Source organism: Panthera uncia, chromosome A2, assembly GCF_023721935.1.
Source record: "Panthera uncia isolate 11264 chromosome A2, Puncia_PCG_1.0, whole genome shotgun sequence".
Lineage (NCBI taxonomy): Eukaryota > Metazoa > Chordata > Mammalia > Carnivora > Felidae > Panthera > Panthera uncia.
Window position 1 is genome coordinate 9,804,388 of NC_064816.1, and position 25,527 is coordinate 9,829,914.

Below are 25,527 nucleotides of genomic sequence, written 5' to 3' on the forward strand. Positions count from 1 at the left end.
TCTAAATACACTTTATAGCCAGTTTACTAAAGTCCGTGAAAATGTCTTGGGATTTTGACTGCTGTTGCATTGACTGTGTAGATGAACTTGGAGGTAGTAACTTTTTTACAGTATTAAGACTTTTCCATCACTACTAACACAACTCTCTCTCTTTGTGTAGGTTATGATTTCTTCCAGTTACACCTTACAGTTTTCTCCTTGAGAACTTCATGCATTTCTTATGGGATTGTTCTTAGGTGCTGTTGAGGTTTTATTTTATTTTTTTAATTTTAAGTTTATTTATTCATTTTGAGAGAGACAGAGAGAGCAAGGTGGGGAGGGGCAGAGACAGAAGGAGAGAGAGAGATTGAGAGAGAGAGAGAGAAAGAGAGAGAGAGAGAGAGAGAGAGAGAGAATCCCAAGCAGGCTCTGCACTGTCAGCACAGAGCCCGATGTGGGGCTTGAACTCATGAAATGCGAGACCATGACCTGAGCCAAAATCAAGAGTCAGACGCTTAACCGACTAAGCCACCCGGGAGCTCCTGTTAAGGTTTTATTTTTAAATTTTATTTATTTATTTATTTATTTATTTATTTATTTAGATGTTTGTTTATTTTGAGAGAGAGACAGACAGAGAGACAGAGAGACAGAGAGAGTGCGAGCAGGGGGAGGGGCAGAGAGAGGGAGACACAGAATCTGAAATAGGTTCCAGGCTCCGAGCTGTCAGCACAGAACCTATCACGGGGCTTGAACCCATGAACCATGAGATCATGACCTGAGCTGAAGTTGGATGCTCAACCGACTGAGCCACTCAGGCGCCCATTATTTTTAAATTTAAACAGCTCTTTGTATTTTTATTTTTTTTTTATTAAAATTTTTTCTTAATGTTTATTTTTGAGAGAGAGAGAGAGAGAGAGAGAGAGAGAGAGAGAGAGAGCGCATGAGCAGGGGAGGGGCAGAGAGAGAGAGAGACAGAATCTGAAGTAGGCTCCAGGCGCCGAGCTCTCCATCCTGCGCGGGGCTCAAATTCACAAACTGCGAGATCATGAGCTGAGCCGAAGTCGGACCCTTAACTGACTGAGCCGCCAAGCGCCCCTCAGCTCTTTGTATTTTAAATTTTATTTTTCCTTTGGTAGAAAAACCATTGCATTTTGAATGTTGCCCTTGCTTTCAGCATGTTAGTGAACTCAGTATTTTCCAGTGAATTCTCTGAAGCTTTCTTGGCAGACAATTATACACTCTTTCTTTCCGCTCCGTTGGGTTGAACTTGGAGATAGCATAAAGAATTGTGAGCCGGTTCAGCTATTGAGTTTCAAAGTAGTTTGAAACGGGGGCACCTGGCTGGCTCGGTAGAACATGCAACTCTTGATCTCAGGGTCGTGAGTTCAAACCCCACATTGGGTGTGAAGCCTCCTTAAAAAAAAGGTAAAGCATATCATTTTGGAATCAGTAGTTAACATGGGGACCGTGTGATTGATCCATAAGTCCTGCTTCCTAAGCAAAGGAGAAAGTCCAACGATTCCTCAATCAGAATCTGCAGTTTAACAAAAGATACCAGACGTTCTGTAGACAAAAGGAATTTCAAGCATTGTGGGCAAAACACTAGTTAAGAATTAGGGTTGGGATATGTCATGCCTTATGCTTTGCTTTTCAGCAACTGTATTCTTGCCTTTACCTGGAGTGGGCATCTCATTTAAAACATTAAAAAATTTACTTTTGATAACAAGTAAGAACATGAATACTGTTTTGTTGTAAAAATACGACACCACAAAGCACAAGAGAGATCTGACTGATCCTCACCTGACCTGACCTCCCTTAAATAGGTTTTCTCTACTATTACTGAATTATAATTTGTTCTGCCAAACATAGAATCTATGACTTAATTATGAGAGTTAAACAAGACTCTATCCATGTAAACATTCAAATGTTAGTACACTCAAGCTTTTAAAGTTATATAGCATTGTACTACAGACACCCAACAACTTGACTCACTTTTTATCGTATGTGGAGATTTTTCTGTGTCAACATAGGTACCAGTGATTTGGTCTTTGTGTCTGTGGACTGGCATTCCTTAAAACTGAAATAATTTTTCATCTTGCCATGTATTTTATTTTGTTTTATTTTATTTTATTTTCAGAGAGGGAGAGAGGGAGAGAGAGCAGGGGAGAGGGGCAGAGGGAGAGAGAATATCTTTAGTAGGCTCTGCACTGACCCTGGGATCATGACCTGAGCCCAAATCAAGAGTTGGAGGCTCAACCAACTGAGCCACCCGGTGCCCCAGCATCTTGCCTCTTCTTATTGATGGTTTATTTGAGTGGTTTGTGTTTTCCCGTCTTCCAATGCCACAGTGAACACGCTGAGGCCATCTTTTCCCTTGAGGTCCCTACTTCAGAGACTTTTAAGAACAGAGAAGACTGTGGTCCACTGGATGAAGAGGACCTTAGCTGGACTCAGCTCTTTGTGGCCGATTCCTGGAAGTTGGAATCCGCAGAATCTGGAAACAGGAAGTTTGTGCCTAGAGGAGCCTGGACACCAGAAACTCTTGTCTCCTCAATCCGAGACTTTGAATCTGCAGTAAATGGACTTGAAGTCAGTGTTGGGGGGCCAGCAATCCAGAAACATGATCAGGAACTCAAGGCTTGGGCACTGGGGATTCTGTGAAGCTGGGAAGTAGGCGTTCCGAACGTGGGGGATGCGAGGAGTTGGAAGAATGGAGAGCCTGAAAAGGAATTGGGGACAGTCAGACAATGGGAGAGACTGTGGTGGGCCAAAGGGATCGCCCATAGCGGCAGTCTCTGGTGCAGGGGTCCTGATGGGGGAATGCGAACCCGATGGAGGGGATGGCGGGGGGGGGGGGGGGGGGGTGGGGGGGGAGTGGGAGGGGTGGGCTTCTGGAGGAGCCTGATGGGGAAAATCTGGAGCAGTGCCAGAAAGAGTCAGGGAGGATAGTGAGAGGGTTTTGAAATGAGGAAGCTAAGATGTATGCTATAAAACAGTTGTCTAAAGTGAAAAAACCAGCAAATAGCTGAGCCAGCATTTAAACTCAGGTCGGTACAAACTGAATTTCCTAGCTGTAAACACCCTAAGAGTGTGGGAGAAGGTCAATCTGGGATTTCTGCTTGGGACTTTGTTTTGTAGGGTTTTTTTGTTTTTGTTTTTGTTTTGAGAGAGAGAGAGCATGACAGCACGAGTGGGGGAGGGGCAAAGAGAGAATCCCAAGCAAGCTCCAGCGAAGAAAGAGCCCATCTCAGGGTTCGATCCCACGACCCTGGGTTCATGTCCTGAGCTGAAATCAAGAGTCAAACACTCAACTGACCACCCGGAGGGAGAGAGAGAATCCCAAGCAGACATCACTTTCAGTGTGGAGCCTTCGGTGGGGTTTGATCCCGCGACTGTGAGATCATAACCTGAGCTGAAATCAAGAGTTGGGTGCTCAACAAACTGAGCCACCCAGGAACCCCTAGATGTGAGCACTTTAAAGTGAGAATGAGAGAGTTATATACATCATGTGAATGTCTTTCTTTATGCTTTATGGCAACTTTGAATTTTCTTTTTCTTTTTCAAATCACAAGTATGTGGATATTCTCTTTTTTAAAATAATGTTATCAACGTATATATACAGCAACGTAGGGAAAACCTCCCCTACCTCCCATGGCTGCCTCCTCCAATACCTAGGCACATGTGGATGTGCGTTTCCCCTCCTTTACAAAGCCACTCATGATCTACACTTTGAAATGTACCCAATAACTTTGCTAAATGCTAATATATATACATTTATGTATAAATGTCTTAAAATCTTGTGCCAAACTATGAGAACAGAAGTGTTCTTAGGACCCAGCCCGGTAGAGTGGTTGAAATACAAAGGAGATGGAGCAAGCTCATGCAGAAAGATAGCGATATTCCAGGGAGTGTGGACACGTGGAAGCCAGAGACCGAGAGGAGTATTGTGACATGGAGGAAGCCATCACAGCATCCAGCACACCAAGGGTTCCAAATGCTGCTAAGACCGCTAAGAGGACCAAAAGATATTCGTAAGTAGAGACCGTTGGTGGCCTAAGACAGAGGTCTTTTGGTGCAATGATGGAGGCAAAATCCAGGTTCGAACATCGAGAGGAAGAAGAAGAAGGAAGCATAAATAAAACATTAGTACTTCTTGGGGCGGCTTGGTGGCTCAGCTGGTTGAGCATCCGACTCTTGATTTCTGAATCAGGTCATGATCCCATGGTCATGGGATCGAGCCCTGAGTCGGGCTCCACACTGAGCGTGGAGTCTGCTTAAGATTCTCTCCCTCTGCCCCTCTCCCCCACTCACACACACACACACACACACACACACTCTCTCTCTCTCTCTCTCTATATATATATATATAAAATAAAAAAAAATTAAAATAGATCAGAGTAAGTGAGACATGTAATGTGTTACAATGCAGCTGTTGAGAACATGAGAACCAATATACCAGAGATAAAATGTGTGAACCGTAATGTTAAGTCACTGGGAAGTCGAGAGGGTCAGGAACCAAAGTACAGGTGGAGGGATTAGCCTTCAAAACTAGGAGGCATATTTTGTCTATGTGCGGTCACAAGAGGGAATGAGAACACAGTGAACTAGATGCCAAATGGCTGGTGTTTTTGAGAGTGCAAAAGTAACCTTGTTTCTTCCTGCTGACTTGTGTTTTCTCTATGAAGAAGTCAGCACGCACATCTGCTGGGAGGAGGAAAGAGTTTGAAGGATGAGATTTTGATGACTAGACCATTTGGGAAGGAACAGTTTTAGAGGGAGGACAGGCAAGTTGGGGAGAGATGTGTAGACGACTTGCCAGGCAGGGTGAGGATGGGGGTGGGGAATGAAGTTGGGAGAAAGTAGAGGAGGCTGAAGACCTTGCATAATTTATATAAAGCCCGTGAGTCTCTCTGGAATGACCTGGGAGAAAAGATGTGCATGGCTCTGTGCACTTTGAGCATTAACGATCTGCTCCACACCATTCATTTCTGATTAGTTAGCTGACCAAGCTTCCTTCTCTGCTTATAAGTATCTACATTTGTATCTTCTCACCAAGCACGATTAGAAACCCTATGCAACATTTTGCACAAAGTGGGTGCTCCACAAATGTGGAGAAAGAGGACAGTTGTGTGCAAGGGTCACTGTGAACATAGAAGCTCAGCGAGTGAGAGTATAGGAAGAGCTCATTTCAAGACAGGGAAGTGCCTTCAAGGGAGTCCAGGCATGAGCCTTCCTAGGGCATCCCCTGCTATCTGCCCAGGTTGTCCAGTGAGGCAGGCAGGAGACGCCCAAGTGGATCGGCTAGGGAAGTGCTCTGGGAACACTGCATAATCTTACCGCACTGTGCTTGGAGGCATCAGACACGGTCCCGCTTGAGAGCGTGTAATTCTCAGGCTCGGCTTTGGCTTTCCTGACCCCTCTGAACCATTTCCCGTACTGCTCCCGGACCTGCAGGGGCGAAGCACGCTCTGGGTCAGCTCACTGGGCGGGGCGGGGACAGGAAGAGTCCTGGATGGGGGCCGGACCATGGTACCTGCTGGCTGAGGAGGCAGTACACCAGGAAGATGAACGCTCCCTGCAGGCTGTTGATGATGGTGAAGAGGTAAGCCATGACGCGGGCAGCTGGCCCCACCTGCAGGACGCCCAGACACCAAGTGCAGCCCAGGATGAGGAGCTGAGCCGTCGCTTTGAATGTCAGCATCCTGGGTAGGAGGAGAGAGGAGGCTCGTGATGCACCGGGAGCAACAGCCCCCTCCCCTCCCCACCTGTTTTCAAGTCCACTCCACGGATGCTTCCTACTGAGTAGCGATCAACTTGGATCTTTATCGTCAATGATTCCATAAAAAGAAATGGTGTTTGGGTCAGGGACGGCAGTTTGACTGGGACTAGGGATGGTAGTGACACTCCAGAATGTGAGTTTCAAAAAGGTCACGATGTTTCAGGAAGACCCCTAATTTTGTTCAGCTGACATCGTCGAAAACATTCTGTGCCCCTGGCCCTAGGCTGGGGCTTGGGCATTCAGAACAACCAAGACAAGACTTCTGTTTCCACAGCCCTTAGAGTCTGGTGGCAAGACAAAAACAAATGATGACTTGTAACATTTGCAAAGTGAGGTACTTCTGCCCAGATCCCATCCAGGGCTGTTCCTGTCCCCACCTTCTCCATGACCTGACCCAGAATGTGCTTTGCCCAGAATAGAGGCCACTGATTCTGTGCAAAGTTGAGGAAAGGAAAGGACATTCCCAAACTCTTAGACGAAGTGACATGCGGTTGATGAACCTGCGTTCACGTGGGGCAAGAGAAGGGGAAGGCAGGGGGCCTAAAACGCATGAAGGCACGACCATGAAAGGGTGCGCTGGGTTCTGGGAACTGTTATGTGATGTTTTGAGTGTGTTGTGAGGATAGAAATGTTCTCAGGACCTGCTATGTAAGGCATGGAAGCAATCCCTGTGTATCAGGGCAAAGTCCATTCTCTCTGGACATCAGATCCTTGGAGCTCTGAGGATAATGCTCTGGATGGGGGACATTCCTCTGACTCCTCCTCACCTGGTGTTCTGGAGGGTGGACACATCTCTGTTGAGGGAGGAGAGCTTGTTTTTCACTATCCAGAAGGTCATCAGAAAGAAGGCCAGATTAATCTGCAGAAGGCCCACAGGTGTATTAAATTCACTCCACATCTGGTAAGCATCCTCCTAGCTCATCCAACACCTAACCCGGCAGGTAAGAAGCTTTTGCCTTTTGTAGAAGTCCTAGAAGACTAGACCAACCACCCTGTAACTCAGGCATGTGTTTGTCCTGTAACTTTGGCGAGCACTTCGATGCAGTTCGCATGGAAACTCCAAATTTTAGCACTGAAAGTCCCAGGTCTCAGGAAACATGTTAGTCCTGTTGTTGCAATGGAAATTCCTGCATCCTGGGGGGGGGGGTCTCTCATCAGTCCTGGGCCAACTGGAATGATTGCTCCCGCTGTCTGTAACCCTCCTGGTACACCTGGTCTTTGAATGACCGTCACTTTGGCAGGCAGGATGCTCTGATGTCATGTGTTACTCACGGAGAAGATGGTGCAGATGGGGCCCAGGAAGGTCCATACAAATCCTTTGTCTGTGTGGAGCCAGCATCTAAGAGAGAGATGAGAAGTGAGTCAAGAGAACATTGGCCTTTGTGGATAAAGAATCACTAGAATGTATAATATATAATGATTAAATACTTCATAATGAACATTTGAAATAATTAAATCTTAAGGACTTAAAAACAGTTGAAGGAACACGAAATTCCATCAGAGAGATGTCTTCGGAGTGGGCACTGACCTTTCCTCTGCCTATCATGTTCGGGGGAAATTAAATCGCTATTGGTTCTATGATGGCCACAGTTGTGCTGGAGAAGATAGGGGCAGTGGGAATTTGCACTTACCTGGTGGGTGTTCCATAAAGGGAAGGTCTGGATGCAGCAGAAATGGCCACGATTAGAGCCGGGACTCCATAGCCCACAGGGAGCATGAGTCTCTTCATGAACCTGCTCACACTGGAGTAGTTGACCACCGTCAGGTTGCGTGCCGTGAGGAAGAGGTGTAGACCGTCCAACAGCATCCAGGTGAAGGAGGCCAGGTAGAGATAGTGTAAGGCCCCCGCGATGATGGCGCACAGCAGCTGGGGGAGGAGGAAGGAGTCACCAGGAGGGACTGTCAGGGAGGAGGGTGGCCCCAGGACCCCTCCCATACCTTGCCAGCGGGGAGAACTCGTATATATATATATAGGGTCGAGTTGTTGAGAGAGGATTGTCTTCTGCTTCATCAGTCAACGTGAAATAGGCTATTTACCCCTCCAGCCTCCCTGTCACCCAACGATATTGTGTTAAGGTATCAGTGCAGCAGGGCTCCACGAACTGAGCGTCCCGTGGCTCAGGGCAGGGGGTCCTCTGTGACAGTGTCAGTACCTTGATCTTGGTCTGGTCGATGGCCGTGAGGAAGAGCAGGTGGGCCAGGAAGAGGCAGATCGAGAGCTGCAGGTGGAGCGAGGTGCTGGTGTTCTGGATGGCTTTGCACAGGAGGAAGGTGAGGGCTGCCAGGAGGAGGCACAGCAGAGAGAGGCCCAGCCCCACGTAGGTGATCACAGCCAGCATGGGATCCTCCTGCTCAGACCCGTGAATGAGATCACAGTCACCTCTCTAAAAGCATAGACTATAATGGTAAAACTTAAACACACTGATAGTAATGTTGCAAAATGGAACTTTTGGAACTCTCATACACTCCTGTGTGAGAATGTAAAAGGTAACAACTACTTTGGAAAGGAGTTTGGGAGTTTTTTATAAAGTTGAACATACATTAATGTTAAACACACACTTACCATAGGACTCAGCAACTCCATTTCTGGGTATTTACCAAGAGAAATGAAAACGAATGTCCATAAGACCAATGTTTATGCATTTTCATAACAGCTCTATTCATAATAGCCCAAACTGGAAGAAATGCAAATGCCCAATAATTGGAGAACAGTTTGTGGTATAAAACAATCTGTGGTAGAGTAATATGTTGGGATGCTATATAGCAATAAAAAGGAATGAATTATGTTTACACTCAGTAATATGAGAGAGTCTCATAGAATGTTGAGCCGAAGAGCCAGGAACAAAAGAGAACAATTCCATTCTACTGAATGGCTCTAGGACAGTCAAAATAAACTGTAGCAACAAAATGAGTTCTGTGGTTTCCTGGGGTTCGGGATGGGAGCACTGAAAGACTCCTGAGGGGCTTTCTGAGGTTACGGAAAAGTCCTACCAGCTCAGTGACCTTTAGAGCATGGGTTTTTTACAACTGTTAAAACTTACACAGTGTATGCTTATAATCAGATTTCTATTGCAAATATATTGTATTCCAATAACATCAGTTAAAAAAATGAGTTACTTGAGTGTGTGATTCTAGAAATAAAGCTTGTATAAACGCAGCTGTACCTATGTGATAGGATAACCCTCCTTCAAGACATCAAGCCTTTGAACCTACTAGGGTTGTATTTCGATGCTGAAATTTGTGTATCACTATGTTTATTAGTTTTACAGGTTGCTCTCCTGGAAATGATGCTTCAGTCCTACCCATCCCAGTGACCCGAGAGCACCTTCCTGAGTATTTGTACCAGGTCAGCTAGAAAATAATCATATTCTTGGGCTGGGAAAAATAACACAGACCACAAAAACACAGACAATTATCTGTTTCCCCCACTCCCCTCCCATCTCTCCCCATTGCTAAGGATTCATTACAAATTGTAGTACTTATCACGTTTTAAAGGTAATCCTTGTTTGAAAGAAAAAGTCAATTGTTCTGGTATTGAAAATGGTGGCCCAAAGGTTGCATGTGCACATGTGCTCACATGTACATGCACACACACACACACACACACACACACACACACACACACCTGTTCTTGGAAATAATTCAAATGCCACAAATGTAATAAAACCAAAACCACCATTTCCACTTTCTCTAAAACTAGGGAATAATTGGAAGAGAAGCTAAAATCAGAGAAGATTGACTAGAAGTATACATTGGAGGAAACCAGAATAATCTGTGTCATGATTACAATAGTGGGAATGATGTAGGCAGGAGTTTCCATCCACCAGTTGGTTTAAAGAAGTTTGGCTCTGGTTGTGGAGGAAAACAGGTTTTGTACATGGAAACCCTACTGCTGACATTTAATTTTGCTTAGATAAATTTTTATTTTTTTTTAATGTTTATTTATTTCTGAGACAGAGAGAGACAGAGCATGAGTGGGGGAGGGGCAGAGAGAGAGGGAGACACAGAATCCGAAGCAGACTCCAGGCCCTGAGCTGTCAGCACAGAGCCTGATGCGGGGCTGGCACTCACGAACCGTGAGATCACGACCTGAGTCGAAGTTGGACGCTTAACCAACTGAGCCACCCAGGCACCCCTAGATAAATTTTTAAAAGTTACATAAAAATCACAAAACCCTGAACATGTTTTTACATAAATATCTTGGAAATAATTCCTCCAGGAAACACCATCTGCCTTAATCATAAGTGATTGAAAGGATCTATACAACATATCACAAAAAAATAAAAAGGAACAAACACAAGATCTATACAAAATATCACAAAAAAATTAAATGGAACAAACACAAAATCTATACAAAATATCACAAAAAAGGAGAAAGAGAGTAAAAAATTTAAGTAAGGAATACTCACCAAATAATTGTTAACATGGGGCAGCTAAAAGTTGTGACATTATTTACTCTGAATCAAAGCATGTAAGGGAGCTCTTGCCTTTATAAGCAAGAAATGAAAGGAGAGATACAAGCCCTCAGAGAAGAGAGATCTTGTGGAGTTGTGCATTAGAAAAACACAATAAAGAAGTGGAAGAAAAAAAACCCCTGCAGTAATGAAGACAAAATTTGAAGAGCTCATATTAAGAATGGACCCTACTGAAGTACAGTTTAAGAGATAGAACAGGAATGAAAAAAATGGGCAAATTAAATTAATATAAAGAAAGAGGCAAAAGGAAATCAGAAGAACAAGAAATACGAGAGCGAGGTAAATGAGAGCCACAACATGCAGAGTTGGTCTTCAATGAAGAAAACCAAATCAATGAAGAGAACAAATGTTGGAACGTATATTTCAAGGCGTATTTTCAAAAATGAAAGAAGAGTCAAATCTAAACACTTAAAAGAAACACTTTGAATGGTTGGGTGGGGTGATTAGCCAAGAATGACAGTATCGTTACCCAACTTTAAAATGTAAAGGAATCCGTTGGGTGGCTACTGATACGTGGTGATATTATATGTGTGTATTAAATGTATGTATCTCAAAGTTAGAACTATTACTCTGACACAGCAATGCTATTGCAACTTTGCAGAAACTGAAGCTTGCAAAAAATGTTTGTCGTTGGAGATTTGCTAAAGTATGGAACATCCACAGAATGGAAAGCTGTGTAATTTAAAGATGAATGGTCAAGTTCTTTGTGTACTGATACAGAATCTCATAAGTATTTGAAATGGAAAAAATGCCTAAGAATGAATATGTAGGCAATGCCTGGAGTGAAAATAAAATTACACATTATATGCATTTGCTTGTTTATACATAAAATATCTCTAAAAGTACTCAGAAGAAACTGAGATTTCTTCTAAGAACCCTGATCACTGGGGGCCATGGGTGGGAAAGAGACTTTTCAATGTTACTCCTTCAACCATGCGAATATTTTTCATCTCTTCAGAAATGTAACCATGAACACTTGTACACCACATTTTATTCTTTGCTGAAATGGTGGGAGGAAACACGCTGTTTTGAGGGTGCTGTTTGAATTGGTCTGGATTCCCATGAGGCCTGGCCATGTTGTTAAAAGAGTTCTCATTTTGATCTGCCTGCTGTCACCTGGGAGGATCTCAATTCCTGGTGCCACCACCTACCCCGCCTCCCCCACCCCAGAAGGAGTAACCCTGTCACCCGGCCAGGAAAGGACGATGGTTTGGTCCTCGATGCTGATCTCCCTGGGTCCCTTCTGACCTCTCCCATCACATCCTTTCCTTTCTGGTTGCCTGTAGTCTCTAGCATCCTTGTCTCCATGGCCTCTCTCAGGGATCTCACCTGCACGTGGCTGTGGGCCATGAGGACGGCAAAGCTGCTGAGGTGGGAGCACTGGCAGGTGGTGCTGGCATCTCCGGTGGCCGCCATCCTGCAGCCCGTGGTGGACCAATGACCACATCCATCCTGACTGTGCTCCCAGAAGACACAGAACACCTTCTGCGTTGGCCCGGGCGTCACCGACTGTAGGAAGAGAGCGTCGGTGGGAGCTGGAGACTCTTATCCAAAGCTGGTTTGCAAAGGGCTTTCCTGGGGGAAGGAGGCGCCCACGGGGGAGGCCCCCAGGACACAAAGGGTGATCTTGACAGTGAGGCTGAGCCCCGGACCCAGACCAGTTCCTTGCCCAGCCACAGCCCCATTCCACCAGGACTCACGTGGTGGGAGAAGATGAAGGTGACGGGGGAGCTGAGGTTCTGGGTGTCCTTGTTGCTCACAAAGGCAGAGACGACATCTGAGAGCAGGACAGGGAAGCCTCCTGCCAAGAAGTCCCTGTGTTCACGCAGAACTGTCTGCTGCTTAGAGTCCAGGACCAGGGGCGCCTCGGCCAGTAACTTGCCCATCCCTGGAGTGGAGACGAGGCCCACCACAGAAGGACCTGCAGAACAAGGCCAAGAATGACATGTCAGGGTCACTGCCAGGGCCCCTTTCTCCTCAAATGGACTCTCCCCTGTAGCCCCGCCCACCCTACACTTTCCTTTAATCTTTAATTCTGTGTCACATCCTGGCTGTCTGGTCCCATCGCAAGGTCTCAGGGGCCTTCCCTTCCCCACTGCAGTCATTACCCAAGTCATTGGATTCCTGTGCCACATCCCACTTCAGCTGCATCTTTGCCTGGCTCTGGCCCAAGGTGACATCCCCGATTCCTTGGTCCTGCACCGTCAGAGACAGTCCTGTAGTGGTGGCAATGGCACGAGGGATGGGAGAAGTCAGGCTACTGCTTGCAGTATTGGAATTAGATCTTTTTGGTATGCTGATAAACCACATGAATTTTAAGTATGAAATAAGAGTGATGTGGCTGGTTTAATACCGTTATTTGAGGATTTACAAAATGTTTATTCATTGAGAGAGAGAGAGAGAGAGAGCGCGCAGGGGAGGGGCAGAGGAGGAGGGCAGAGAATCCCAAGTAGGCTCCATGCTGTTAGCACAGAGCCCAACGTGGGGCTTGATCTCACAAGCCGAAAGATCACGACCTGAGCTGAAATCAGAGTCGGACTCTTAACAAGCCACCCAGGCATCCTTTGACTATTTTTAAAAGCTGAAAACCAGAATGTTTCCAAAGATTGCACTTTTTAAGAACATTTTCTACTGAATTTGCATCATCTCAAGGAAAGGAAGAAACTGCTAACAGACAAGGCAAGGCTTTTGTTGCAATGACAATTCTAACTCTGTGGGTAGTAAGCTTAGGAATTCCCTGAGCTGGCACCCATGGGTTAACAAGGCAGGATGAAGTTGCCCAGTGTGGAGCTGATTAGCAAAAGAAAGGTGCCTTGTTCACGGTTTCATTGTCTCTTCCTGCACGTCCATCACGCTTGTAAGCCTTCTGATCCTAATAAAAATGGAGCAAGGACCCTTACTCGGTGCTCTTGTCTCCTCCCCGGACACTAGTCTCTCTCACATTTTAATCCTGCATCCGCTTTCTTGCTGGACAAGAGAGAACTCCAGACCCGGAGTCTACGACATAACTCTAAATCACAGATGCTCCAAATTTGAATATAAACAACACTGCTGTTAAATCTGATGTAGGTATTTGCCACTCGAAGTCTGACAAGGTCTGGTGTCCAGACTATATAAAGAGTTCTTACAACTCAATAATAAGACAAATAACCCAATTAAAATACCCAAAGATGAGCTCGAACCCCACTTGGAGCTCTAAGCTGACAGTGCAGAGCCTGGGTGGGATTCTGTCTCTCTCCCTCTCTTTCTGCCCCTTGCTCACTCACACCCTCTCTCTCTAAAAAAAAAAGGTTTTAAAAAATAAATAAAATAAAAAACCCAAAGAATGCAAAAATACTAATTCAAAGGGATACATGCACCCTAACGTTTATAGCAGCATTGTCTACAGTAGCTGAAGTATGGAAAGAGTCCAAACATCTACCAACTGATGAATGGATAAAGAATAGGTGTCACACACACACACACACACACACACACACACACGAGAACATTAGTCAGCATAAAAAAAGAATGAAATCTTGCCATTTGCAATGAGGTAGATGGAGCTAGAGTGTACTATGCTAAGCAAAATAAGTCAGTCAGAGAAAGACAAATACCATATGGTTTCACTCATAGATGGAACTTAAGAAACAAAACAGATGTTCATAGGGGAAAAAAAGAGGCAAACCAAGAAACAGACCCTTAACTATAAAGAACAAACTGGTGGTTACCAGAGGGGAGGTGGGGGGGGGATGGGTGAAATAGGTGATGAGGGTTCAGGAAGCCACTTGTGATGAGCACCCGATATTGTATGGAAGTGTTGAATAACTAAATGGTACACCTGAAACTAATATTACACTGTATGTTAAATAACTGGAATTTAAATAAAAGCTTTAAAAAATGGGCAAAAGACTTGAATAGGCATTTCTCTAGAGAAGATATATAAAATGCCAGTAAGTACATGAAAATATCCTTAACACCATTAGTTATTAGGTAAGTGAAAATGAAAACCAGAATGAAATACCATTTCGCACCTGCTAGGATGGCTATAATATCACCTGCCCTCCCAAACAGCAAGTGTTTGCAACGATGTGGAGAAATTAGAATGCTTATCCGTTGCTGGAGGGAAAGTAAATGGTCCAGCCACTTTGGAAAGCAGCCTGGAAATTTCTCAAAATATTAAACGTAGAGTTACTAGATGACCCAGCAATGCCACCGTCTGATATCTACCCCAAAGAAAGGAAAACATACGTTCGCACGATTTGTCTGTGAGTGTTAATTCATAATAGCCTCAAAGCAGAAACAACCTAAATGTCCATCAACTGATAGAAAGATAAATAAAATGTACATAACCTTATCAAGGCATACCATTTGTCAATCAAAAGGAATGAAATACTGATATAAGCTACAACATGGCTGAACTTCAAGATGTACGCTGAGTGAAAGAATCCAATAACGTAAGGTCATAGATTGTATGATTCCATTTATATGAAATGTCCAGAATAGGCGATCCATAGACACAGAAAGCAGGTTGGTGGCTGCCAGGGGCTGGGGGTTGCGGGGAATGCGGAGTGACCGCTCATGCATATGGGGTTTCTTTTTGGCGTGATGAAAATGTCTAAGATTATTTCAAGGTAATGGTCGCACACCTTTGTGAATATGCCCAAACCATTGAATTATACACTTCAAATGGGTGAATTTATGTTGGGTAAATTACATCTCAGTAACACTGTTGAAAAACACCTGATTGAAGTAAGTCTTCCTGGTAATTGCCATCTACATGTGGTGAAATTAGTCTGGAAATGCTTTCTTTGAGTCCCAGATAAAACCATGAATAAAATGATTGCAATTCTTTCCAAATGCATGCAAAAGGAGTCCACAAAGATGGAAAGATATTAAACAATGACCAGGCTATTTGAGAATGCAGGAATCAGAATCAAATATTTGTGGCCAGCTTTTAATTCTGTTTGCCATCTCCTGGGTAGTATGGATGCTGAAAAATCTGGGAAAAACTGTATAGAAATAAGCATGCGTTTTAACAATGAAACCGTTGGTACAATGTTATTTAAGGTTATACTTAAAATTAGATCAGATAATATTATGTAATTTTCAACTTTTCAAGATTAATTGCGTTTTCTTCATTTCCAGGTAGTTTTGAGTTTATTTTTGAATACCTTATTTTTATGAACCTCATTGTTGCAATTTTCTGTGGTAATTATATAAACGATGTAATGATAGACTTACTGATATTTGTATATGCTTCTTTTTACTTATCCTTTAAAAAAAATCTGAAACTTTTGTGCTTAAAACAAATAAAAGACTGAGTTCCACAGGAGTTTATTTTATGATAGGAGAATATTTTCTGAATTATTTTAAATAAAATCCTGAGATGTGAGTGTGGCCACTTGGCTCCAGTGGGACAGTCTCTAGGAAGAGGGGAGAGTGAGAAGGTGAACAGAGGGAGCAGGAGCCTGAAGCATACTCAGATACTTACCTGTGCCTGCAGGAGCATGCGCGGTCAGTGGCCCTTTGGGCAGCAACTTGCTCAACACTCTCAGGACATCCTCCAGGCCAACGAGCAGGTGAGTGGCCACACAGTGCTGCTCTGAGGGGGCCAAGGTCTCCAGGTCCCCTGGGGTCTCCAGCAGCTCATCTACTTCCTGCATGAGGTCCTGGGGGATGGGACAAAGAGCCAGTGGGCAATGGATCAAATGGGTTGCATGAAGACCTGGCCATTCAGCCCAAGAGAACAGACCCTAGACATTGGGTATTTGGAGGGTAACAATGGCACTGAATTGGATTCCTTGGATGGTCCTTGTTGCTTAGATCTCAGCCACTTAGAGGTCAACCTGGGTCAGAAAGGCCAAGGATGACATAAGCCCAAAGCCCAGAACCAGCCAATAGGGAAATAAATTAGTGCACCTGGGTGTCTTTAAAAGTGCTTCTAGATAGCCTTCTCTCCACCATGGGTGAGGGACCAGTTGCAGTGTCAACTACATAGGAGCTTGTCTACATCCCTACCAAAGTGACCCAGGTCTCTATGGGATTCCCACACCTGGCCTCTTTCCTGGTTCTGACTTTACCTGGATGGTGTTCTTGGCCAAAGCTGGCTTGAAGTCTTGGGATAACTGCTGGACCTTGTCAAAGAAGCGGGAGAGACTCTGGGGAAAGGGGACATGGAGGCAGGTCAGAGAGCCTGAAGTGGGAGTTTGGGGAGAGGGTGGACACAAGATGGTTGCTGAAGATCTTTCTGCTTCTAGTCTTCTGCTGAGGCTCCACTCACCTGGCTGTTGACTCCAGAAGGTGATGTCCATGAGGGGAAGGGGACTTCTGCAGGGAAAAGAGGCAGAAGCACCACTAATGTGTGTGTGTGTGTGTGTGTGTGTGTGCGCGCCTGCATATACATGTGGAATGCATGTATGTGCATGGTTTCTGGTTTGTGAAGGCATGTGTTCACACGGATGTTCATGTGCAAGAGTGTGTGCACACACACATGCACATGCATCCGTGTGCATCTGTGTGTATGCATGTGTGTGTGTTGGACTATATACCTTCACAGATGGTGAAGTTCAGACCATGTAGAGGCCTGGATCTGGCCACCCAGTCATGGTGACAGTAGCATCTGTAGCTGCCCTTCACATTGATGCAGTGGGTGGTGTTGTGGCATTGGTGTTTTCCGGAGCTGCATTCGTCCACATCTAGAGACACAAAAGAGAAGGATCAGTCCCCTATCCAGGCCTTGCTCAGGCCTCTCCTATACTCAGTAAGTCCAGCCTTACTACCTTCCATCATCTTTTTCAGGGTCAGGCATCGAAGATTCCATCATAACTTCAATGGACGGATACCATCTGGTGATAGCACTCTCTACTCAGCCACCACCTCGGACAGAGCAGGGGTTGGCAAACCATGGCCCACAGCCAAATCCGGCTGTTGCCTATTTCTGTAAAGGATTTTTTTAAGTGGCTAAGATAAAAAATCAAAGGAAGAGCTGTCTTTTTTGACCCATGAAAATTATATGAAATTAAAATTTTAGTATCCATACATAAAATTTTATTGGAATGTAGCCACTCCTATTCATTTATGTGTTGTCTGTCTGCTTTCACACTATAATGGCAGAGTTGAGTAGTTGTGATAGGGACCTTGTGGCCCAAAAAACTCAAGATATTTATGATGTGGCCCTTCGCATAAGGCATTGGCTGGCCTCTACATTCAAGCAAGGTTGCCAAGATGAGAACTTTGTGTGTATATGTGTGATATTCAGATCAGAGCTGCTTGTGGATGGTGAGTGTAGTAGATAGAATAATGGCCCCTTCAATGACATCCAAGTCCTTATTCCTGGAGCCTATGATTATGTTATCTTTCATCCAAAAGAAAATTTTGAACTTGGTGATTAAGTCTCTTGTTGGGGGATTATCCTGATGATATGGGTGCAGTTAATATAATCACAAAGATTCTTATAAAAGGGAGGGAGAGGTCAGAGAGGAGAGGAGATGATACATATGATGTTGACTTTGAAGAGGGGAAAAAGGAGCCTTGAACCAAGGAATGAAGGCATTTTCCAGAAGCCAGAAAAGGCAAGGAAACAGATTCTCCCCTAGAGCTTCTAGAAGGAACCACTTAAAACTTCTAACCTTCAACACAGTAAGAGAATATATTATACTGTTTTAAACTACTAAGTTTGTTATATTAGTAATAAGAAATTAATACAGTGATTCACCCAGGAGCCCGGGAATCGCTTCCAGCCAAGTCATGTTGGTATCTGCCCTTCGCGTTGCTGCAGGAGTCTGATGGGTAATCGGGAGGTATGCATAGTCAGCTCAAAAAGCCCCTAACCCCACTGGCTAATGCCACCCCTCACTTTTCTGTGGCACCAGCTCTACCCTTCAGGGCTCTGGGCGTACACACACTTCAGCATTGCCTGTAGCCTGTTGGGTGGGTGGTAGACCTATTCTAAATGCCATACCCAGAAGGAACTTGCTTTGGCCCCAGAATATCTCAGGCATCCCTGCTATCTCCCCACCCAAGGGAAGTTCCTTCTCAGAGCAGTTTGTGGTTGAAAAATGAGGAAGGCATGTGATTGTGGTCACAGCATTGAGTAAATGTGACTGTCCTCAAATCCACTTGGCTGTAAACTTATCTTTCCGTCTTTTCTAATTAGGAGAGAAATTTGATCCTCTTTTGTTAACTTAGAAACCAGGAGAGTGGAGCTAGGACAGTACTTGATACAGCTTTTTCTGTTTGTACCCTAGACAGTGGGGTAGGAGATGCTTCTCTCAATTTAAGGTCAGAGATTTTTCTTTTTTTTTTAATTTTTTTTTTAACGTTTATTTTTGAGACAGAGAGAGACAGAGCATGAACGGGGGAAGGGCAGAGAGAGAGGGAGACACAGAATTGGAAGCAGGCTCCAGGCTCTGAGCCATCAGCCCAGAGCCCGATGCGGGGCTCGAACTCACGGAACGTGAGATCGTGACCTGAGCCGAAGTCGGACGCTTAACCGACTGAGCCACCCAGGCGCCCCAAGATTTTTCTACTTTAGGGATGGTGAGTAGCTTACAAACAGCATCATGCTCCCAGTAAGGTTGAGGTTTAAAAGTGATCCCATTTCATGTAAAAAATTTTTAATTATATATTTTTTTTTGAGAAAGAATGAGAAACAAGAGAGAGATCACCTATGAGAATGAGTGAGTGGGGGAGGAGCAGAGAAAGACAGAATTTTAAGCAGGTTCCATGCCCAGCACAGAGCCTGATGCGGGGCTTGATCTCACTATTGTGAGATTGTGACCTGAGCCTAAATCAAGATCTGGACACTTAACTTTACCCAGGTGACCTGAAAGTTGAACCATTTCAGAGCAAATACATTGCTGTCACATTTTAATATGAAATGATTTGAATCATTGAATATTAAATTCAACGTTGAATTTAGTTTACTTTTCTCTTTGTGGATACTAAACATCCCTTGTCTCTTAGTCATTTCTGATACTTTCAAACATAGGTCAAACAACTGTGTAAATACAAAATGGCTAGTGTGAAAATTAATAATGGATTGAAAAGTCCTCAGTTAATATAAGTCCATGAAGCTTTTCTTAAAAGTGTATTTTACACAGTTTTATAAGATAAACAACTTAATATTCAGGTTTAAAGAAAAAGTTAAAAAAAAAATTAATCTCTTCAAGGGTAGATAAGGAAACCAAGACCAGAGATTGTAAAAACTTAGCCAAAATCAAGGCCAAGCGACAAGACCAAGGTGTGACCACAGCTCATACCTTGTGTGATGATGAACTCTTTCCAGTTTTTCACTTACGTGTTATTTCCAGAACGCCTTCTATGTGCTAGGCACTGGGATACAGCGGTGAGAAACACATTGTTTTCCCAAGACGTGGATGCTTTGCCAAGAGTGACTGTTGACTTGTATTGTATTTGTATGTTGATCTGTCTGCTTACTGGAGTAAAAACTCCAGGAGACACAGCCTGTGCTTTATTTAGTGTTGGAGTAACAGTGCCTGGCATAGAGCTCAGAGCAATGGTAGGCAATCAAATCACACCGATGATAAAATTATTGTCTAAATACTACCACAAAGTAGTATTTACTTTTTGGACTACTGCTTGAAAAGTTTTAAGATGAAAATATATGTATGGAAACATGCTTGAAATTAAGAAAAAGGAAGATAGGGGACAAACAAAGCCATTGGCATACTATAAGTACCATCCCGTGCCATATTTTTCTATTTAAAACAACTTGGGAAGAATTCTAGTTTATCAAGAGATATCTCATTTAGCTCTATTTTTAATCATTCCAATTGGAAACAACCCAAATGGGTGAATGGATAAACCAATTCTATACAATAGAATATTACTTAGCAATAAAAAGGAATGAACTAGTCATCATAATTAACATTGGAACTCTGAAGAAATATCTATATCTGAGCTCCATGCCAGGAGTGGTTCAGAGCATCTCAGGTAGGGAGGGATCCCAGGCATCTCTATTTAAAAAAAAATTTTTTTTTAATGTTTATTTTTGACACACAGAGAGACAGAGCATGAGTGGGGGAGGGGAAGAGAGAGAGAGGGTGACATAGAATCCGAAGCAGGCTCCAGGCTCTGAGCTGTCAGCACCGAGCCCAACGCGGGGCTTGAACTCACAGACTGCGATATCATGACCTGAGCCCAAGTCGGATGCTCAACCGACTGAGCCACCCAGGCGCCCTGGAATCTCTATTTTTTAAAATAGAGGGTGCTTCTAACAGAAAGCCAGAAATGAAAGTTACTATATGCATCCCTCTAAAACAATGATCTGTGGAGGTGCCTGGGTGTCTCAGTCGGTTAAGCGTCCAACTTCAGCTCAGGTAATAATCTCGCAGCTCATGAGTTTGAGCCCCACATCGGGCTCTGGGCTGACAGCTCAGAGTCTGGAGCCTGCTTCAGATTCTGTGTCTCCCTCTGTCTCTGCCCTACCCCCACTTGCGCTCCGTCTTTCAAAAATGAATAAATGTTAAAAAAATTAAAAAGTAATAAAACAACGATCTGTGGACTAACCTGTGACATGTGAATCTAGAAGTAACTTTACGCAGTTGTATTATTAGCCAAACTCAAGACCTGGATAAATAGATCCAGATAAAAGAAAACAGTCATTGTAAATGCAAAATAACTGTAGCCAATTTTCTTTCTGGAAAATAGATGTATCAAAAGCGGGGGGAAAAGGAATGAGCTATCAATACACAAAACAATATGGATAAACCTCCAAAAACATTACACTGAGTAGACGAAATCTGACTTACAAGGCTACATATTGTATTACTGCATTTATATGACATTTTCAAAAGACAGTGCTGCAGGTGGAAAAAATATCTGTATATGAGGGGTTGCCAGGGCAGGTGGCGTAGTGCCTATAAAGAAACAGGATGAAGGAATGTTTTGGAATAATGTAATTAATTGTTTTGGTTCCTGAATGTAGTGGTGGTAACCCAGATCTGTACTTACATTAAAATTCATAGAACTGGGGCGCCTGGGTGGCGCAGTCGGGTAGGCGTCCGACTTCATCCAGGTCACGATCTCACGGTCCGTGAGTTCGAGCCCGGCGTCAGGCTCTGGGCTGATGGCTCGGAGCCTGGAGCCTGTTTCCGATTCTGTGTCCCCCTCTCTCTCTGCCCCTCCCCCGTTCATGCTCTGTCTCTCTCTGTCCCAAAAATAAATAAACGTTGAAAAAAAAAATTAAAAAAAAAATAAAATAAAATTCATAGAACTGTCCATCAAAAAGAAAAACAAGTTGATAAAAAAGGGCTCCGAAGCTTATTATTGTATGGCTATCCTGTAATATGTGAAACTCTTCTCCATTAATGGAAGTCATCCGTTTCCAAGCCTTAACTATTGTATACAATGTTGCAATAAAGAATTTTCTAGATATAACTTCACAGGGCATTGTAACTCTGGACAAGTACAAGAAATGGGAGGAAGGAGCCCATGAGAGACCCAAGAGTGTTCTCTTCTGGACTCTCAGACCTATGGAATAACTGACAGGATGAGGTTGGTCGTGGGTATGGGGGAAATGTGTGACACAGAAGCCACTTACCTTGACAAGTGTTCTCTTTCTCGCTTTGGAATTTGGTGCCTCCTGAAAGGAGCTCATGCCCAGGGGCACACTCACAGTAGTAACTCCCCTCCACGTTGTGACAATGTGCAAGGCTTCCACAAGACATGTATAAAGGTGGGCCACACTCGTTGATATCTGGAACACAAGTGAGAACTTCTAACAATGTCCAAAATTCTGGTAGGATAGGTAGCAACCAGATTCAGATGATTTGACCCCTTGCATTTTCTTTCTGAACCAAATAACGTGTTTATGGGAGAAAACTGGGAAATCAGAAAACTCCAATGACATTTAAATATCCCACCACCGAGACTGCAACAGTTTTTTAAAAATGGAGAACAGTATAATAAATCCACATGTACCTGTCACCCACCATTACTGATTATGAAAAGAACACTATTACATTTTCATCAATTTCCTGTGGACTCAGAACACAGCTTTTGGAATATACAAATTCTTCCGGGGTCTTAGAATATTTTATGCCTACTTTTCCACATCAAAACAAGAAATAATTTTAATGCCTATAGATGTTCTATAGTAGGGATATTTCACATTTTATCCAACTCTTGACCAACTGGACAGATATCAGAATGCAACAGTTTGAACCATGGGCCCAGCTTCTTCCTCTTCCTTTGGACAAATGGTTTCACCTCTCAAGGCTCAGTTTCCTCATTTATAAAATGGTGCCAACATTGACTTTCTCAAGGGGCTGATTTGAACTTCTTCAGGGACGGCGTTTCTTTGAGAGATTTGTGGAATTCAAATTAACCCTATCTGAATTCCAGCTCTATGACCATCTGTGTGAGTGTGAACAAAGCACCTCTCAAATTCTCAGCTTCCTTATCTACAAATTGGAAGAGATAACAGTATCCATTCATCTGGTTATTATGTAGTTCAAATTAATTTTAATTTCGGAAATAGTGCTTTACAAATGGCAAATGGCCATCTGGCTTGAGGTTGCATGTGGATATTTTTGGATGGAGGAACTGAGATTATGGCTTACAGGGAGTTCCCGGCAAGTTAGCTCTAGGGTTGGTGGAACATTCAGAATCTCTGTTGGCTGCATGGTCCTTCCTGACCTCCCCCTTCAACAGGCTGCCTCTGTCTTTGACCAATTAACAGCCAACAACAACCACAACAGCAAATGTATTGGCTTCTTCTCAAGCGCGATGCACTGTTCTAAGTGTTTGACATGTGTTAATTTATCATTTACGTATTTTTTTCTTGAGGTGACATTCACATACCAAAACCAACTGTTTTAAAGTGAACAATTCACTGGCATGTATTGCATTCACAATGTTGTGCAACCACTCCCTCTCTCTAGTTCCAGAACATTTTTATGACACCAAAAGAAAACCCCTTTAGGTAAAGGGGATTAATAGTACAGTTCTCATGATGAGCACTGAATAATGATATATAGACTTGTTGAATCACTAACTTGTACACCTGAAACTAATATCACACTGTCTGTTAACTATGATGGGATTAAAATAAAAAAATTAAAAGTAAAGAACTCCCTTTCCCATTTAAGTGGTCACTTCCCATTCTTCCCGCCCCCAGCACCTGACAACCACCAATTTGCTTTCTGTCTCTATGGATTCCATTTATATGTTGATTTAAAACACGTAACTAAATTGGTTGATATTATCATTGTCCCTGATTTACAGAGAAGGAAATTGAGGCCCTGGGACATAAAACAATTTGCTTGGTCTTGCACAGCTGATCAGTAAAAAATCTGGAACTCAGATAGTCCAGCTCCAAATCCTCAGCTCTTAACACTATACTCCTTGACCATGAGGCCTGATTGCCTGTCTCTTGGCTTCTCTCTCCTGCCCTGGACAATGAAATCAAGTGCTGCTTCAAGGGCTGAGGAGTCTGTGATGACTCCTCTAAGGACCCCCTCTGTGATGACCCCCTCTACGATCTCTCAGTCTCTTTACCTGTACAGACCTCCGAGGAGGTGCTAAAGATGACCTTTCCAGAGAGTGAAGTGAATCCAGGATCACAGCGGCAGGAGCTGGCATTGGTACAGTGGGCATTCCGTGGGCACCGAGCACAGGGAGCTGTGGGGGAATGGACATATGGGTTTGCAGGCTCTCAGAAGATGCCGACTCCCAGTGGGGCATAAGGAGATGGAGGGAGGAGAAGAAAGCAATGCTTGTTTTCATACAAGGAATTGTCCTTGGTAATGGACTGGAAGTCTGGGGGAGAAGCAGGGTCAACTTCTCAAAGCCTAAGAAGAGCACTCCCGAGAAAAAGCCCTTGCTAGTGCAACATCCTTTCCCTCAGCTTCAGGTAATGGGTAGAGTCTGTTTGAGCACACTCACCTCCATTCTTGTGGGCAATAGCTCCCAATGGTATTAGCAGGACACAGAGCCCTAGAACACAGAAATAAGGTAAATATGGCTGAGGAATGAAATCCAAACCTCCCACACAAATAGGTGCTACAACCTGGTTAAGGTGACTCTCCCCTATTGCCCCATGGCTTCTAAAGCATCCCAGTGTTTCCTTCTGGACAGGTTCCTAGACTTTCCCACAGGACCTAGGGGGTGCATGTTTTCCCTTTTATCTTCCAGAAGGCTCCTGAGGACTTGATAGCAGTAAATTTTTAGTATAGGAATCAAAATCTACACAAATGGAAAGTAACAGGCACACATATTAGAACATCAATTCCCATCAATTTTACGAGATACATCTTATGAGGAAAATTTCAGATCTGCCTGTCTTCATTCAGATACTAATATCTGTTCTTTATAGTCAGGATGTTTCTTCTTTTGAAGTGGTTTGAATCCATTTTCACTTCCAGGCTGGCCTGAGACTGCACCACTGTTCTTGGAGTTGATTGCAACTAAATTTGAATGAGTTCTGCCCCTCTTTGGCTCTGTGACTTTGTGCAGCTTGGTCTAGATTAAAAAATTCTTTTTTCAGTTTAATAGAAAACTCTAAGTAGAAGAATAGTCAACTCAACCCGTGAGGATCAATCATCCTGCTCCAATCATCATCAACTTATGGTTACTTTTATTTCGTCCACACCTCTACTCAGCCCCTGCCCCCACTGGATAACTTGGAGGCAAATTTCAGGCACCATATTATTTCACAGGATTTATTCTAAAAACAAAACCACTTGCAGGTAATAATAACAAAAATATGTAGATCATAAATTGAGAAATACCCAAATAAGTCCCACATTTTCCCCTAGCTGCAAATTCAAACCACTTCCTTCTTTGAAAGATTAATAGAATTAAAAAGTGTCCTTTTTGGGGGTTATTATCTTCCCAGAGAATAATGCAAGAGCAAGCTATGAATCAAGCAAAAGACAAAGAAGTTTTTCCAAAGGTATAGAGAACACTAAAATGGTCTTAAGATTCTCACAATTCTACCTACCTGGATGAAATGCAAAGTATCTTCCCTTCATGGTACAGAAACATGAAGCCTGAGCAGTGGGGGAATTCAATCTTGAGCTGTGGGCCAATAATATTTCCTGTTGAAGCAAAAGTATGCCCTAGAAGAACTGACTAGCTAGAAACAGCTAGCCTGAATGCTTTCTTCCCTTTCCCCCACCAATTTAAACTTATCAGATCTCCCTCTTCTCCTTTTTATTTTTTGCCTAGCATTAGTACTCTTTGGATGGCCAGCCACCTTGCTGATTCTTCTTCATTTCTAATGATGAAAGAGCGAGTGATGGTGAATCTAATTAAAGGGTCTTTCCAAAAGAGTAAATCTGTGGGTCC

The 25,527-nt window shown here is 43.6% G+C and overlaps 1 protein-coding gene across 1 annotated transcript; it reads right to left on the reverse strand.

Annotated features, from left to right (window-relative positions):
• Positions 1–2,093: 2,093 nt before the first annotated feature.
• LOC125929094 (adhesion G protein-coupled receptor E2-like) lies at positions 2,094–25,303 on the reverse strand. The gene is made up of 18 exons (XM_049640016.1): positions 25,181–25,303; positions 24,124–24,174; positions 23,737–23,859; positions 21,779–21,934; positions 16,764–16,910; positions 16,496–16,542; positions 16,296–16,373; positions 15,707–15,884; positions 12,342–12,449; positions 11,934–12,154; positions 11,563–11,742; positions 7,912–8,106; positions 7,390–7,625; positions 7,031–7,097; positions 6,526–6,617; positions 5,513–5,681; positions 5,317–5,427; positions 2,094–2,698 (listed from the first exon to the last, which is right to left on the reverse strand). Exons 1-18 carry the CDS (start codon positions 25,209–25,211, stop codon positions 2,612–2,614), a joined length of 2,277 nt encoding a protein of 758 aa, XP_049495973.1. The 5' UTR covers positions 25,212–25,303; the 3' UTR covers positions 2,094–2,611.
• Between the last annotated feature and the right edge of the window lie 224 nt (positions 25,304–25,527).